Below are 17,600 nucleotides of genomic sequence, written 5' to 3'. Positions count from 1 at the left end.
TGCATAATGAGCACTTTTACCTTAAAGACTTTTGTGTTTTTACTCAAGTAAAATTTCGAATGCAGACATACATGACTTCCTTTACTGCCGGGTAAGTACATGCAGGCTACTCACATACTGAAGGTTGCTAAATACTTGTCGTTTTTACTACACTATATTCATTTGACAGCTTGTTACTTGTTACTTACTTAAGATTAAAATAAGTACAAAATATGACAATCTTATAAAATGTGATGTACTCGACACTACTCAACAGTATATAAAAAAGTTGAGATCACACATTAATGCGTCCGTAATATTCCAATAGGGCTGTTTTTCTGCAATATATAAAACTTTGAATAAACTGTATTAATTCTTTGGTAATCTGGCGATTAATAAAAGTAAATGTTCTTCCTGGAAGTCTTGTGTCAAATATAAGATTGCCTCTATATGTTTTAGTTGTTGGTGAGTTTTCTTTTTCAAATCATTTGTTTTTTACATTTATGGAAAGAGGGAAGTGATGTGCGCTCTAATTCCCTTAAAAATTGTTTTCCTGTCTCAAGGCTATATTTTCTGTAACAGCTTTTTTGTTGAGTTCATTCAGTCTTGCAGAATTAGATATAGGCTATCTGATGACTCATCATCCTCCACAAAATGCTACAGGAGTACTTTTTTGTTTCATCTCTCCAGAGTAGTTTTTGGCTTTTGCTGGCTGGATGTCAAAAAGCCTGCTCTACCAGTCTGTCTCAGTTGTTTCAATCTGACAGTGCAAAGGTCAGGTTTATCATCTGTAGACCAAATAGGAAAATGTAGATGGAGCAGGAGTATACTTATATTGGTACACAACACACAGGTCTGTACAGCAAAAAACATTTTTGATATTCAGTCCTCGTTTTTCAAATAGAAAAAATGTTTATTTGTGAAATGTCACAGTACAACAAAAACATACATTTGTATTAACTGACATGAAAATCTGTTTAACTATTTTGACCTTACGGTAATTCTTTAATTATCATAAATGTAAAATAAAAAATAATCAAGAAGTAAAACCAAGGAGTAACATGATTATGCTTATAACTGGCAATAATTTTCATTTATAGAAAGGCAACTTACAACATCACATGACTGCTTTGGATATACGACCAGTCATGTGATACGACAAATACATTTCAATAGTGAGAGTATATGCATTGTACTGAACAATAATACACATCACATAACAAACCACAGCCGCATTCTTTGTAGTTTTGCAAATTACACCACTTAAACAATGCTTTGTATTTTTCAGTCATTTTAAAACAGTACTAGAGGATCAAATTTAGCTGTTTTCCTTTAATATAGCATCAGACTGGGATATATATATATAAGGCAAAAACAGGCCATAATCACCACCATCATGTAAGGTATACATTAAAGGTCCAGTGTGTAGGATTAAGGGGGATATATTTGAAGAATATAATAAGAATGTTTCTTCAGTGTATAATCACCTGAAAATAAGAATTGTTGTGTTTTCCTTACCTTAGAATGAGCTCTTTATATCTACATAGGGAGCAGGTCCTTGTCTTTGGAGGTCACCATGTTGCACTGCCATGTTTCTACAGTAGCCCAGAGTGGACAAACCTTGGCTCTTGATAAGGCCATTTGCTTGCGTGGGGCCACCTAAGTTAGCAGCCCGTCCCCCATGAGCCAGACAGCATCGGACAAACACTGTGTTTTCGTGTGAAACTGCTTCATTCAGTACTTTTACCGGTTTACATTACCAGGTCCGTTTGTTTTGCAGAGGAGGAGACTTCTGTGGATAATTTTGGCTCCTGGTAAAAACCTCCTGAACATCTGGATCTTAAGTTATCAAAGAGAAAAGTTGAGCACACATAAGCAGGTGCTGGGCTAGCGGCCTGTCTCTAACATGCTAAACAGTGCCGGAGAAACACTGATTTGTAACGTGAAACTGCTTTATCAAGTGTTTTTACCGGTTTAAATCACCAGGTGTGGGGGGTTTTTTGGAGAGGAAGAGACCTCTGTGGATAATTCGGCTCACGGTAAAAACCACGGAAAGAATTCTTACCAGGGGAAGTTTCAGATGGCTGCAATCTGTAATCCTCACCACTAGAGGCCACTAAATCCCCCTTAAATCTTTCACACTGTTCCTTTAAATGTCCAGTGGGTAGGATTTAGTGGCATCCAGCGATGATGTTGGAGAACTTCTTCCATGAGCCAAGTGTGCAGGAGAGGTACGGTGGCTGATGCAAAAGCGCGAATGGCCCTATCTAGAGTAAGTGTTTGATTTATCCATCCTGGGCTACTGTAGAAATAACATGGCCGACTCCAAAGAGGAGGAGTCGCTCCATATGTAGATACAAATGTCTGATTTTACGGTAATGAAAATATAAAGATTCTTAGTTTCAGGTGATTATACACTAATGAAAACAGAGTTATGAATATGAAACACCATTTCTCCCAATAGATGTCCTTAACTCCTAAACACTGGACCTTTAAATTATTTATGCATTACATAAACTTTGCCTGGATTACTGCACATGTCCTCAGTTTGACTTTGTTTAATGTGTGGTTGAATATTTGGTGATATACGATTCCCATATAGCAGACTTAGCTGTATACAAATGACCACCCCATGAGCTTGCAAATGGTTACTCTGTGATAAGAGAGATTGGTATAGGCTTTATTTTATGTTTCCTGATAAAGTCCTTAGGTGAAAAAGTCTTTGGAAATGGCCTCTACAAAGTTGGGAGCTGACATGAGGATCCCGATGGTGCAGAGGATAGTGAAGAGGGAGAAAGCCATGAGACAAAGCCTGTCGATAACAGACGCAGCAAATTTCCACTCGTTGCACACTGACTCGTCCTCGTCTTGGTCACGGAAGCGTTTGGCAATATAACGCACCTCATCCAGGATCTTGATCAGCTCTGGTTCCACGCTGGTAACTGAGGTGCTCTGAACTGTGGGGAGGAGCATCTCCTCCTCACCTGCTCGTCCAACCAGCCGTCCACAGAGGACCCCGGAGTCGGGAGAGGTGGCAGCTGTGGAGTAGTGGATACTCTCCAGGCCACGGACGCCAACGTAGAGCATGTTGCCGTTGGTGGATTGGGAGGCCGAGGCACTGGCGTTGAGGTCCATGCTGGTCAGGCTGTTCCGAGGAGCCTTGTTGTGACAGGCTGAACGCACCCGCTCCTCACCTGGGCGCTTCATGCGCAGGAACCAGGCACACCAGTTCAGCAGGATCACACGGGTCTGTGGGGTCAAAAAGTTATGAAAAAGAAATCAATTTAACAAGGGTCTTTTTAACTTTCAATAAATGTAGGACACATCCATCAAAGAATTACTACCTGTCTTTCATCCTTTATCCTTTTTTGTCTAATTTTCTTAGGTTACCAGAAGAATTTTTACTTTCACAAAAGCTAAATCAGCTCAGCATTTCAGAGAGGTGCTCCACTTGTGAAGGTCAGTTTTCTGAAACTGGCCAATTATAATGAAAAGCTGATTATACCAGCCCCAGAACATAACAGTTTCTGACTGTGTAATGCAGCACCTTCAAATTTTGGTCAACAGTTTAAGTACAAAAGGTAAAATCATTTCACTGTAGCAGGCGTTTTAAACTGCCGGTAACCACTCCACTTTCTATTGTAGCATTTTTTGACTCTAAATCTTTTCATTACATTATTACATCAGATCACATCTTAATTTCATGTCATTCATTATGTCAGGTGATCCCACTGTGCAAGAAAGAAAGACATTTATAGAAACACAATGGCCAGACTGAATTCTGTGCGTGACCAAAAACCTCTCAGCACATTTCTGCCTATTAAAGGAACAGTGTGTATAATTTAGTGCCATCTAGTGGTGAGGATGCAGACTGCAACCAGCTGAAACTTCTCCCATGTGCCAAACATGAACTTCCACTTATTGCTTTAGTGTTCATTGTTCGGGAGGTTTTTACCATGAGCTGAATTATCCACAGAGAATTCTTCCTCTCTAAAACAGATGATTTAAACCAGTAAAACATTAAAAAAAACAAACTTATTATATTATATCTTATGTCCACCAATATATCCTACACACTGGACCTTTAAAAGATGGACACACAGGACTCTATGGACATACAGTTTTACACAAGCAAAAGCATATTAATCTTAATAAACCACTTTAAGTGAAGCAAAATTGACTATAACCTAATTAAAAACCAAAAGAAATCCAGATAAGGGTGTAACATGAAACGACACTCACCCACTTCGGCATCTTTCCTCCATCTGGATCGTGGTGGTGATATTGTAAGACCAGAACTGTAGCAATTACTGAGAGACCAACGATGACCATGGTGGTGGCAAAGTACTCAGCTGGGTGAAGGAGAAATAGAGAAGAATGGATACAGAGAGTGTTGTCATGCAGGTTAACATTTCAAGGAGAAAACATGAGGATAAAATGAAGGTTTCAGTGTAAGGAAAAGAGCTCAGAGCCAAAGAGACCAAAACTCCCTTCTTGCCTCGAGCGCTCTGCTCATTTTAAGTATCTCCGAGAAGTGCCAAAAGCTACTTTTTCATTCCACTGTTTCAAACATGGTGACTGATCTCTAAATAAGAAAATCCAAACATTGGATGTCTGCTTAAACTTAGTTACACTGTGATATGAGAGAGCCCTTGATGAGAAATGACTACACAAATTTCCACCCGTGTCTTCCCACTGATAGCAGCTGACACCCATATAGAGACTGCTTTTAACTTCAGCCTGGCTTACCTATTAAAGGCACCGAGTCCGATGTGGCGGGCATAATCTCTGCAACCAGCAGCATAAAGACAGTCAGGGAGAGGAGGACTGTAATGCCTGGGAAGGAGACCAAATCTCAATAAGCACTTCACAACAAAACTATTAAATGCAATGAAAAGTATTTAAATCACAGAGTTATGACAGGGCCCCATGAGGCTTTGATGTTGAAATCTGCCACAAGTCTGCGTAAACTGGTTATTATATGACAGTCAAGCACATTTTCAGTCCTTAAGAATGATTTTGGAACAATATGCAAAAGATGAAGTCCACTCCAGTGCCAGATTTTCAGCATCGCATGACTGAATCCTCATTGTTTCAGCCCATTCTGTCTCCACTTGCACTGTACTCTCTTCTTTGCTTTTCACATTTTGTGTCTGTTTTGCGTAAAGTCCTCCAATACATTTCATGCATTTGTGATGCCTTATATTCTTATGCTAATTTAGCCTTGTTTCAAATTTTACGCTTCCCTTCCACAATGTGACAACACTGCGCCGCAGCCAAACGTGAAGGAGAACTCCCCAAAATTAGAATTGTGGAGCTGTTGAGGCTTATAATGTGTCACAGTCGCTGACTACATCACCTGAGAAAGTACAAGCACAGAGAGGCAAACAGGTATCTTTAAAAAACCTGAGAGCAGAGTTTTCACTAATGAGCTGACATTGCTAAGCCACCGGCTCGTCGACTGTCTCACTAAAAGACTCAACTTCTCAGCAGGATTAAGAGTCATGTCTTAATTAACTGCAGGCATGCTGATGTGCGATTGACATGTCTGAAAAACACTTAAAGGGGAACACCCCCTGAATTAAGAGCTCCAGTATGTCATTTCCATAGCCAGGGAAGGTTTAATTAGTATTTGTGAACATGAGCTGCTCTCTCTCCGGAGAAGAAACCGGAGAAGTAAATTTCAAACTTGTGATGTCATAGGGTTTAAAGTCTGGAGCTGCTGCACAGACGATGAACAGGAGGCTGAATTTGTGGATGCACAGAATGTTTGTTTTCTTTTTTTTATACCTTAAGGAGCTTTATTCTATTGTACTGTTCTCAGTTCTGAAAAGAAAATGTACACATATACTCAGAACGTTCCCCTGGGTGCTCTCAGTGCCATCTGTAACATCTTTCCCAATTTGTTGTCTGTGGAGCAGCTCCAGACTTTATACCCTATAACATCACAAATTTGACTTTAAACACTCTAGCTTTTGGATTTGGGATTTATTTTTGGACTGTTGTAGTCCAGGGGGCAGTGGTTAGCAATGTTGCCTTACAGAAAGAGGGTTTCTGGTTCAAACACAGGGTGAAGGGTTCAAATCCCCGGGCGGGGGATGCCCTCTGTGGGTTTTCTCTGGGTACTCCGGCTTCCTCCCACAATCCAAAGACATGCAGGTTGATTGGTGACTCTAAATTGTCCGTAGGTGTGAATGTGAGCGTGAATGGTTGTTTGTCTCTATGTGTCAACCCTGTGATAGTCTGGCGACCTGTCCAGGGTGTACTCTACTTTTGCCCAGTGTCAGCTGGGATAGGCTCCAGCCCCCCCGCGACCCTCAAGAGGATGAAGCGGTTAGAAGATGAATGAATGAATGAATGAATTAACCTGCATGTCTTTGTACTGTGGGAGGAAGCCGGAGTACCCAGAGAAAACCCATGCTAGGGAACTTTTTTTTTTTTTTTCAAAGTTAACTGTCAGCTGTTTCAAGAAAATATTTCTGGCCACTTTTTGTAAATGTTATCTTGTCACAAATGTCACACAAACGTAAAGGTACAGTGCAGGATTTTCCCGAAAAACAACATGTAGACCTACAAAAAATAATGTCTCCTACCTGATGACCCCAATGAAACTTTCACCTTCCCTGAACCCCCAACCCCTTCCCCAGCATGGCTCCAACTACCACTCACAGCGCACCAACAATCAACCAGTTACACTTCACCTTGATTAACGTTAGGTAAGTTTTTCTCCTGTTGCTTCTCTCTTCTCCCATCAAAATGAGGGAGTAGGGGGAGGTAGAGTGTACGGCAGTGGACAGTTCAGTCTGCACAGACGTCTCTCTATCCTACTTTTCTGTCCATCTAACCTTAGCCCTTTGGCTCCCACTCTGAAGCCCCTACACGTCACTATCACTCCCACCCATAGTCTCAAGTATGTACATGAAGGGATTGTAACATCTAGTCCTAAACTGAACTCTCTTAATGATCACTTATGACCCAACTGAAGTGAGTGGTGGTGTATTTTTCAGCAGACTCTGCCCTCTGCCTGTAGTCTCTTATTTTCTGCTTATTTTGCTGTGAGCGGGATGTTTACAGGCTTAGCCCTCAGGTGAGGTCGGGACTTCATAAAAAGGTAATGACCAGGTGCCAGATCATAAGCAGCATGCATCAAAGAGGGAGCTATGAAAATGGTGGCGCAATGCCAAGTGCACAAAGCTGAGTGTTTCTGGTGTTGGCTCTCACTGTCACTCAACAGTAACCAACAGTGTACCTTTAATTCCATTAACCTCTGCTGTACAGTGATGCAAGCAGATGCTTCAGAGATGCAAATGTCAGAGCCTCTACACATGAAACCTTAACTGTGTGCATAGCTAGATACCACACGGGAAATGTTTCGCTTTTTTTTTTTTTTTAGACGTACCGACTCGTTAAACGTATGAATAAGATTCTGTGAAATATGATTTATAACATTGATATAAAAATGCAAATGCAAAATGCAGAGACTATGAGGGTCAAGATTCATAAAAAATAATACTCCCGTTGAATCATTTGTGCGTTTTACAAACATAACTCTCACGGCAGCCCAATTTTACTGAAATTAAATCTGGGAATAAACGCTGCCATGACAACAAATTTCTCAATGAGTGTTCACCATTCTCAAATAATAATGTCAACGCGTCGCTGGGCTGATATACTGACTTCATATACAGTCGATCTGTGAACACACACACACACACACACACACGCACACACACTTATTAAAACCTTTTCAAACACATTTAAGGGGCATTAAAATCTACATAAAAGAACATTATACTTCACATGAGCAATTCTTATTTCCCCTTTCTGTTTATGAGCTATTAAAACATCAGAAGGAATACATATGCACACACCCACACACCCACACACACACATCTGGCTTTAAACCAGTGTTTGGTTAATGAAGGGATCCAGCTGTGATGCAGGACTCCAGTGATTTGAAGGAGGCACAAACTGCATAAATCAACACACCCATTCCTGCATACAAGACACACACACACACACACACACACACACACACACTGCCACCCCTACCGCCACCACCACCCACCCGCAGACACTGTCTCCACCAAGCCTGTGTAATTTATGCATGAAATGGGCTCAAACGTTCAAGTCAACTGTGACAATTGAGATAAGATTAAACCGTTTTCTCGGTCCACTGGCAGTTAAGTCATTCACTCAGTGCTGATTATCAGATGACTTCATGAGGCCACAGAGGAAGTGGATTAATGAAAAAACATTGTTTTTCACAGAATGACTCATTACCCAGGAGACAAATGGGCTAAGATATAAAGTTATTGGGGATGGAGAAAAATTGGGAGGATAATAGAAAGGTTGGCTCCGTGTCGAAACCACTTGGGCTGTAAAAGATTTGATTTGATGATGATCTCATTAGTTTTCAGCTGTATTCATCGACCTGTGTTAAAACAGTAAAGTCAACATGGCAGAAAGCCTCTAAACATTTTAATATGAAATTATAAAATACACTCACCAGCCACTTTATTAGGTACACCTTGCTAGTACCAGGTTGGACCCCTTTTGTCATCAGAACTGCCTTAATTCTTTGTGTCATAGATTCAACAAGGTGCTGGAAACATTCCTCAGAGATTTTGGTCCATATTGACATGATGACATCACACAGTTGCTGCAGATTTGTCAGCTGCACATCCATAATGTGAATCTCCTGTCCCACCACATCCCAAAGGTGTTCTATTGGACTGAGATCTGGTGACTGTGGAGGCCATTGGAGTACAGTGAACTCATTGTCATGTTCAAGAAACCAGTTTGAGATGATTTGAGCTTTGTGACATGGTGTGTTATCCTGCTGGAAGTAGCCATCAGAAGATGGGTACACTGTGGTCATAAAGGGATGGACACGGTCAGCAACAATAGTCAGGTAGGCTGTGGTGTTTAAACCATGCTCAGTTGGTACTAAGGGGCCCAAAGTGTGCCAAGAAAATGATGATACAAGGCAGGATGGATCCATGCTTTCATGTTGTTTACACCAAATTCTGACCCTACCATCTGAATGTAGCAGCAGAAATCCAGACTCATCAGACCAGGCAACATTTTTCCAATCTTCTATTGTCCAGTTTTGGTGAGCCTGTGTGAACTGTAGCCTCAGTTTCCTGTTGTTAGCTGACAGGAGTGGCACCTGGTGTGGTCTTCTGCTGCTGTAGCCCATCTGCTTCAAGGTTGGACGTGTTGTTGGTTCAGAGATGATCTTCTGCAGACCTTGGTGTGGGTCTGACCATTCTCCTCTGACCTCTGGCACCAACAATCATCCTCTGTAATCCCAGTAGATCAGCAGTTTCTGAAACACTCAGACCAGCCCATCTGGCACCAACAACCATGCCACGTTTAAAGTCACTTAAATCACCTTTGTTTCCCATCCTGATGCTCGGTTTGAACTTCAGCAGGTCATCTTGAGTTGCTTCCACAAGATTGGCAACAGTTGATCAGGTGTACCTAATAAAGTGGCCGGTGAGTGTATAGCAGGATAAAGGCTTTCGAGGGTCATGTCATTTTTGCAGTAATGGCGTCATAAACATTCGAGAAAAAACAGTAAGAAGTAAATGTATTTGTAGAAAACCTGTCACCTCATCAACAGTAAGTGTTAAAATCCAGAAACTATTTGATGATTCACTTATGTGCATAAGTTATGTCAGCAACTGAGCAACTCTGTGTTTAGAGCTGACGCCAACACACTATCATATTGTATAATGTGTGTGCGTGTGTTTAAGTTTGTATTGATGAAATGTTGAGTGAGAGGTGTACTGCAGGTCACTGAGGTGCAGATAGGCTGTCAGTCAATCTCAATTTACAATTTAAATCCTCTTATAAGGCCAGTAAAAAAATGTATGGAGGGATGTTTCGGATTCATATCGACTACAAATTTGAAACAGCAGCCAAGGGACACAGAGGTGAGCCAACAGCAGCCTTAGAAAATACTGCACATACAAATCTGAATGTGTATGGATGGATGCATGCAAACTAGTCCTCTCCGTGGTTTGTTCCAGTGTGCAAGATTTAAGGGAGCTCCTGGCAGAAATGGAATATAATATTCATAACTACGTTTTCATTAGTGTTAAATCACCAGAGACTAAGAATTGTGGATTTTTGGGAAGCTTAGAATGAGCTTTATATCTGCATATCTCATCTCATGCGTTTTTACATCACCTGAAGGTCACTGCAGGCCCTCAAAAGCTAGGGAGCTGCGGAGGGGCATTTGGTTGGTTGCAATCGGCAACCTCACCACTATAGTATGCATATAGTCTGATAAAGACAAGATGCCTATGTATTCAGTGATGTTTATCAAATGGTGTGCTCGGCAGCCAATCCAGACCCACTTACAGATCAAATTGAATACAAAAAAATGTAGTGAAGCCTTGGTGGAACTATGTGCCGTATATCCTCCAAATTCCTTTACCTAAACTATGATGGAGCTATTTTTCTACCTCCTTCTCATACAGAGGAAAATATGAGAGGAACTTTCATTTCATTTCAACAACATCACAAACTGCAGTCAAATTTACCACCAAGTTGAATCAACCCCTCTGTCAGAAAGTGTCAATAACTATAAAAGAAAGATTCAAGTTTCACAAAGGCAGCATTGTTGTGCTGTTGGACAGCTGCACTGGATTGCACTGCAGTGTCTATATTTTGCTGTTTTTTTTGGTCATTCGATGTGTATGACAACAACTACTTTAAAGTTTAAAAAGCACAATGAAATAATTCAGCTGCAGATCGTGCACTGCATGTTCAGTTTTTAACAATGTTGCCAAAAATGAAAAAAAAACATTGCGTTGCACTGCCTGCATTGCTGCTTTAAGAAAACACTTCACCCCCCAAATGATCATTTGTTTATCATTTAAGCACCTGGTGTTATGTTGAATTTGTCAAGAAAACTTTGTTTTCACAATATATAGTCCTCATGGGAGGAGGAACTGGGAGAGGAAATAACTGGAGAGCAATGGGACAAGGCGCTCAAATGGGTACACGCTTCCTGTATCTGTGCTCGGCACGGACTTCTGCCATGTAAACTTATTCATAGGCCACACTGGACCAAAGGAAGAGTATCCAAAATCTATCAGGATGTGGATGCCAATCGTGCAAGATGTAATCACATCCACATGTTTTTGTGCTGCCCATCCCTTGTTAACTTTTCGACAGATATTTTTAACACATTTTCAGAAATCACTGGTACACAGATCAAACCATATTCTCTTACCTCACAGTCTGGGGTCACTCCACTTACATGGCAACTGACTTAACAAACAAAAACAGAGGTAATTGCCTCTGTCACTCTCCTGGCGAGACGTTTAATTTTGCTCTGATGGAAGTCTCCTGTGCTCTCTTTGGATTCAAGCAGTTTTAAATTGCATAAAACTGGAAAGAGTCAGACACTCTCAAAGGATCTATAAACAAATTCTCTGTAACATGGATTCCCTTCTTTCCTGATGTAAAGCGACTCCTTTTCCCTGTAGTTCCAGATGAACACATCTTCTAATATCATGCAAGAGACTTGCCCTGTGTACATTTGGCTGCCAAGCGGGCTAAGGACTGTTTTTGATCTTGTTGATCTGTAAACTCTTGTTTTAAAATTTGGGGATTTTATTTGTGTTTTGCTTGCCTGTTTGCTTGTTTTCGGTTTTGTTTTTTGTGCTGTCACACTTGTTTTGTCAGTTTTTCTTTATCTTGCATGTACATGTAGTTTGTATACATACATGTTGTACTGTTGCTATTAATATTGTTATGTAATGTAATGTTAATGTTACTGCTGTCTTTTTACAATGATCCTTTAAATGTTGTTCCACTTAAAAATCCAATAAACAAAGTGGGTTTTTCTCACATGCCTCCTCCGTGAATGAAGACTGAGAAATCTCGATGAATTAAAGTCATAGGGGGCTGCATTTAACAACAGCAAAACTATATCAAACATTTGTTTACAATCTCTCACACAATTCATACAGTACAATCCAAGTGTCATTTTTCCAGTTGTATGCTCAGTACTTCTCAAACAGACACCCCTTTCTGACAGGGTACTAAACTAAAAGTGAAACGTATCTGTGCTCTCTTCAAAGCCAGACTTCAACAGGTAATTTTACATCGCTGAACATGTGAGCTGCTGATCTACTGCTGCCCCGACTGGTAGTTTGCTTGTGTTTTTGTGTGACTTTGGTAATTCCAAGATAACCCTTTAAAACACCACAAAATAATTCAAACAGTCTAACTGGTCGAAGAAGACCAGCAGCTCCCATGTTAAGCAAGGTTTATGTTCAGAGGGGTATTCCAGGTAGGAGGTTCAACAAACTCTGAGTCTATCCCTGAACTCTGAGTTGATTTACCCTGAGATGGGAAACTCTGAGTTACCGGTTCCAGAACAGCTGATTTGAGTTAGTTCAGTCAACTCTGAGTATGTTCACTCTGAGTTAAACCGACAATAAAAAGCCATCATCAATGGAGCTCCGACTCCACGATTCACCATGGCAACAGGTAAATAAAAGACAGCGCCTCCATTTTAATCCAGTGGATGTAGAGATATTAATGCATGTGTAGCAGACGGTGCACGTTTATCTTTAAAAGAAGAGTAAATAAGTTAACCATAAAGTTAATAAAAAAGTTTTATTCAGTGTTGTCCGTTTATTCATCATTTATCAGACTTACATTTCCTTAATGAACATAAAGTGGTGGAATCTGACTGTCTATCAGGCTGTAGATACATTAGGCTACATTATATTAATTATATACAATAATATATTTGTTCAGATTTAATCTAATGGGGAAAAGCACAGGAGGCAGCAACTGAAAAATAGGAAGATTTAAAACATATAGGCTAGGCTATAGATCAAAGACATAAAGACATGACTGTAAACTCACAGTCTGACCCAGTAATAATATGTTTGGTGGTTTGCACCAAAAGACGTTGAGGTTAAAATATAGTAGATTTGAAAATGCTGGACATTTGTATCTTGACTCAACAGCATTCAGTGATTTTATTTCAGATACATATGTAGTAAATTTAAAGACACTGAAATGCTGCACCATTGCTCACTCAGAAATATGAACATATAATCCCCAATATTAGGCTATAGGAATTATGTTCCATCAGTACGACCAATGACATCAGTGACAGAGATCATTAGTCATTGATACTACGTGTCTAAAGCTTCATACCGATTTTTAAAATTTAAATAATTAGACCTACACATTATGTGCAATAAACATTTGGGAGCTGCTCTAACAGACTGACAGTCTGATCCTTGTGCACAGTGTTATAAAAATAATAAATATAAAAAGGACAGAGGTTTGATTCTGAGGGTGAATTCTCGCTGTGTAATATTTGAATGTTAAGACAAAAACCGATGTCCAAAGAAATGACTGATGTGCATAAATTCAGTAACTTCAGACAGTCCTGAGTAACAAACTAATATCCAGCAGGATTTAGACTGTGACAGACGGTAAATCTCTGCTAATTAATGCGCTTCGATACAAGCTGACACGGACTGAATGAATGAGGAAATGAAACAGCGTCTAAGAGGGAGGAGACAGAGAGAAACTCAGGGTTTATTGAAGAAAACCTGTCAGCGAGCAGGTTAGGTTCACAGAGTCTGTTACCATGGTGATTCTCTTTCTGGAACGGATAACTCAGAGTTTCCCTCATCTCAGGGTTAACTTACTCTGAGTTTTCACATAACCTGCTTTCTGTAATACCCCCCAGTTCCCCAGTGGAAAGACCTGTCTGTTTGTTTGACGTACTGAGTATGTGACCGGATAAATGAGACTTGGATTGTAATGCACGAGTTGTGTGAGAGTTTGTAAACAAATGTTTAGTTAAAGTTTTGCTGTTGTTAAAAGTGGATGACTTCAATTCATCAAGGCTTTGCTCATTTTTTGCATTTTTCGTTGCCAGAGTCTTCAGAAAAGATGCTCCGTGATGCTTTTTCTTTATCCAAGTGAGGACTGGCATATATGCCGTCCCGGTCGAATCTAATATATATATAAACGCTTGAAGATCCACACATTACTAAAAGTGTATGTCGTATAAAAACTAAAGTGATGGTCAAAGTTGTTAAAGTGAAATTTAAGGTGTGCGTCTTCAACTTATACATTGAGTAACATTACAAGCTAACGTTCCACCTTAAAAGTTGCCGGCAGTCAGCCCACTAAATTATTTTTTTAACTACAGCTTCTGCAAGAGGCAGCAAAACATCCTTTCATTTTATAGTTACAGTTTACTAATAAAACTCTCCACAGTATGCACAGTGGTTACATGAGCCTCAAAACCAGCCACAACTCAGCCCTGAGCAGAGTGACCGTCCTCTACTGACCAATCAGACTGCAGTGTTCACAGCTCCACCTTTCAGTACCAGATCAGTTCAGTGGAAACTGAAATAAAGCGTACCGAACTGAACTGAATTGTACCACACTGCTCAGTGGAAACGGGACTGTAAATGTTTATATGTGGGGGAATCTTCCTTTAATGTCCTAGTATCTGTGTGTGCATGTGCATTTCTAACCCAGTGAGATCTTCTCCCCAGAGTCAGCAGGCAGAAGGAAGACAAGCAGGGCCAAAGTGGAGATCAGGACACATGGGATGAGCAGATTGAGGCCGTAGTAGAGGGTCCGTCTCCGCATCACCACAGTGAAGGTGACGTCAGGGTACGGCTCCTCGCAGCACTCGTAGAAACGATCATTCTTACGTCCTGGAACCTCTGAGAGAGACAAAAAACACAGTTTACTCTGGCAGAAATTATGTTAAACGTTATAGAGAAATCCTCATTTTGAGTTTTACTACCGACAAGATCCCACTCTCCGTTGGCGATGTAGCTGGTGATATCCGTCTCCAACATCTTCAGGTCCAGAGACCAGCCCCCATATGTCCAGGAGCCGAACTTCAGGTCGCATCTCTGAACATCAAAAGGGAACCAGCGCACGTCGATGTGGCAGGTGCTCTTGAAGATCCCTGTTGTGGTGAGAGAAGACAAATTAAAGGACTCACTTTAAAGGGAAATTTCGGTTTATTTCAACCTGTCTCCTATCGTCCTAAATTTGTTTCAAGTGACTAGTGACATAAAAATAATAGTTAGCATGTTAGCCGTTAGCCTAGATACAGCCGGGGCGCATAGTAGCGTCAGACCTGTTAAAACGTAAGTGAACGGGCAACCTTCAAGTGCAAAGTTAGTCTATTAAACAAGCTTTTTTTTTCCACAAAGACCGCCTCATATCGTTAGGATAAATGTCAGAGAACATATAGAAAACGACATGTAAACGTGTTGTTTCCAAAGCGCGGCCGAAATATCGCGAGAACAAGCAGCGATCTCGTACCGTGCCTGAAATCTCGCGATAACAAGCAGCAACAGCTGGAAGGCAGAACCGGACAGTGGCCTGAAAAGTTCATTCATCTATTTTATGAAAGATTTATAGAATAATGGCTGACTTTTGCCAGACTTGGACTTTGTGGAGGAGGAATTTGATTTTGCAGAGTTTGATGGCCGCCCTTATTTATTTGAGCCAGAATACACTGACGAAGAGCTTCATGAAATTGAAGAACGGAGGAGGAGAGAGAGAGAGAGAGGCGCAACAGGTAGAGGACGAGAGAGGAGGAATGGCTGCTGCAAGGCTGCGAAACTCTGGAGATTGGTAGTGTACCTGTGAATGCTGTGCCCCAGTGCCCACAGAAGAGGAATGCCTCTGTTGCAAGGAATGGGAGCGGTTGCAGCCTTATTTTCAAGGTCTGGATGTGACCGAGGACAAGACACCTCCACCTGGAGTAACGTTAGTATCCAGCTGGGCTTTATCTAGAGCTCGCGAGATATATTTCAGCCGCGCTTTGGAAAGCATAGCTATATGGTAAACAAACATGGCAGCACACCGGTCAGGTAAGACAACACATTTACATGTCATTTTCTATATGTTCTCTGACATTTATCCTAACGATATGAGGCGGTCTTTGTGGAAAAAAAGCTTGTTTAGTGGACTAACTTTGCACTTGAAGTATGCCCTTTCACTTATGTTTTAGCAGGTCTGACGCTACTATGCGCCCCGGCTGTATCTAGGCTAACGGCTAACATGCTAACTATTATTTTTATGTCACTAGTCACTTGAAACAAATTTAGAACGATAGGAGACAGGTTGAAATAAACCGACATTTGCCTTTAATACTTCACCTGTTGACGGCTACTGAAGAGACTGACTGATGGAGTGATACTCAGCGCTCTGGCAGAGAGCATATTCAACTACTCTGGAATAAAAGAAGCACAGGGAGATTGGAAAAGAAATGATAGCACCCAACAGCTCAAAGGCAGCGAGAGGTTTTACTCCGAAGAGATATGGAGTCCAAGAGCCATCCATCTTAACGAGAGTAAAAAAATCCAATATGACAATGAGATGAAAGTGGCCGGTAATCCTTCAGGAGAGGCAGGCACCAAACTAATTTCCATCCATATTTAAGAAAGATATGAGACGTCGGCAGTAAACAAGGTCTCTCTTCTCTCTCTGTGCCATCAGCAGGGAATGAATAGAAATGGGAAGCAGAAAAAAACAGAATGACTGCTATTTACTGCAGTGAAACTCAGTGACAAAGACACGTCACCAGGAAATGATTTGGCGGCCGAGGTCACATCTGCATACAGTTTTATTCATTTAATGCAGTCGTGTTGAGCTCCAGCGGCGACTGGCTATTTTGCGCCAGTACGACATTCAACGAGGGTTCATTTGGAACAAAGTTGAGAGGCAATTTGCTTGTGACAGAGGCAATCAATCCAGAAGAAATTCAATGATGGAGCCATTTACGCCCGTATTGATTAAGATGCTGAGGCGAGGCAGGCCAGCGCTTTTGCGTGGTAAGAGAAAAAAAGGGGGGAAGAGGAGCGTGCCAGGGAGAGCAGTAAACACCAGCTGTGACAGGAAGGCCTTCTGTTTCAGAGTGTTCCCTGTCCATGCATGTGTGTGTATGGGTGGGTTAATGGTTTTATAGAAAGTGTCTGTTCGGATGCACAGTCTGGCAGTAGTGGGACAGTAGGGGCTTGTTCGGCAAAATTGCATCACTGCTCAAAGTGTCACTGACAGAGTGTGGTGGTGACAGGCCCATGTGTGTGGAGTTTAATTACTGTTACTGGGATAAGACCATTTTAAAACTCAAAGTGATTACAGCAACACTTCTACAATTTGGGGAAATACATTTATTGGCTGTCTTCCCGAGATTTAGATGAACACCAATCTGATATCTGTCCATTAAATATGAAGCTACAGCCAACAGCAATCTTTTGAAAATGTGCACATTCATTACACTGCATAAAATTCAGATAATGAAAAATAGAAATGTGTCAGGAGAGGTCAAGAAGCCACAGGATGGACCTCCACTGCACTTAAAGATTCAGTGTGTAGAATTTAGAGGCAGAAATTAAATATAACAGGCACAGTTTCTTCACTGTATAATCACCTTAAAATAAGAATCTTTGTGTTTTCATTAGAATGAATGAGCTGACCCTTGAACCCCCTATTCTACGTCCAGGTCCCTCAGGTCAGCTGACCCAGGGCTCCTGGCTGTCCCACACTCCAGACTTAAGCTCAGCGGTGACTTTGCTGTTTCTGTCCCCAAA

At 41.1% G+C, this 17,600-nt stretch overlaps 1 protein-coding gene across 1 annotated transcript in view; it reads right to left on the bottom strand.

Annotated features, from left to right (window-relative positions):
• Positions 1-887: 887 nt before the first annotated feature.
• LOC125906047 (neuronal acetylcholine receptor subunit alpha-7-like) overlaps positions 888-17,600 on the bottom strand; it is a 36,372-nt gene continuing 19,659 nt past the window's right edge. The window contains exons 6-10 of the mRNA XM_049604428.1: positions 14,795-14,962; positions 14,517-14,711; positions 4,729-4,815; positions 4,222-4,331; positions 888-3,228 (exon numbers count right to left, since the gene is read on the bottom strand). Of these exons, the coding sequence (XP_049460385.1) occupies positions 2,686-3,228; positions 4,222-4,331; positions 4,729-4,815; positions 14,517-14,711; positions 14,795-14,962 (1,103 nt within the window). The 3' untranslated portion in view covers positions 888-2,685. The remainder of the gene's footprint in view (positions 3,229-4,221; positions 4,332-4,728; positions 4,816-14,516; positions 14,712-14,794; positions 14,963-17,600) is intronic.

The sequence above is a fragment of the Epinephelus fuscoguttatus genome, linkage group LG2 (genome assembly GCF_011397635.1).
Source record: "Epinephelus fuscoguttatus linkage group LG2, E.fuscoguttatus.final_Chr_v1".
Classification (NCBI taxonomy): Eukaryota; Metazoa; Chordata; class Actinopteri; order Perciformes; family Serranidae; genus Epinephelus; species Epinephelus fuscoguttatus.
Note: the sequence above shows the minus strand (reverse complement) of the source record. Positions and strands in the feature narration are given on the sequence as shown.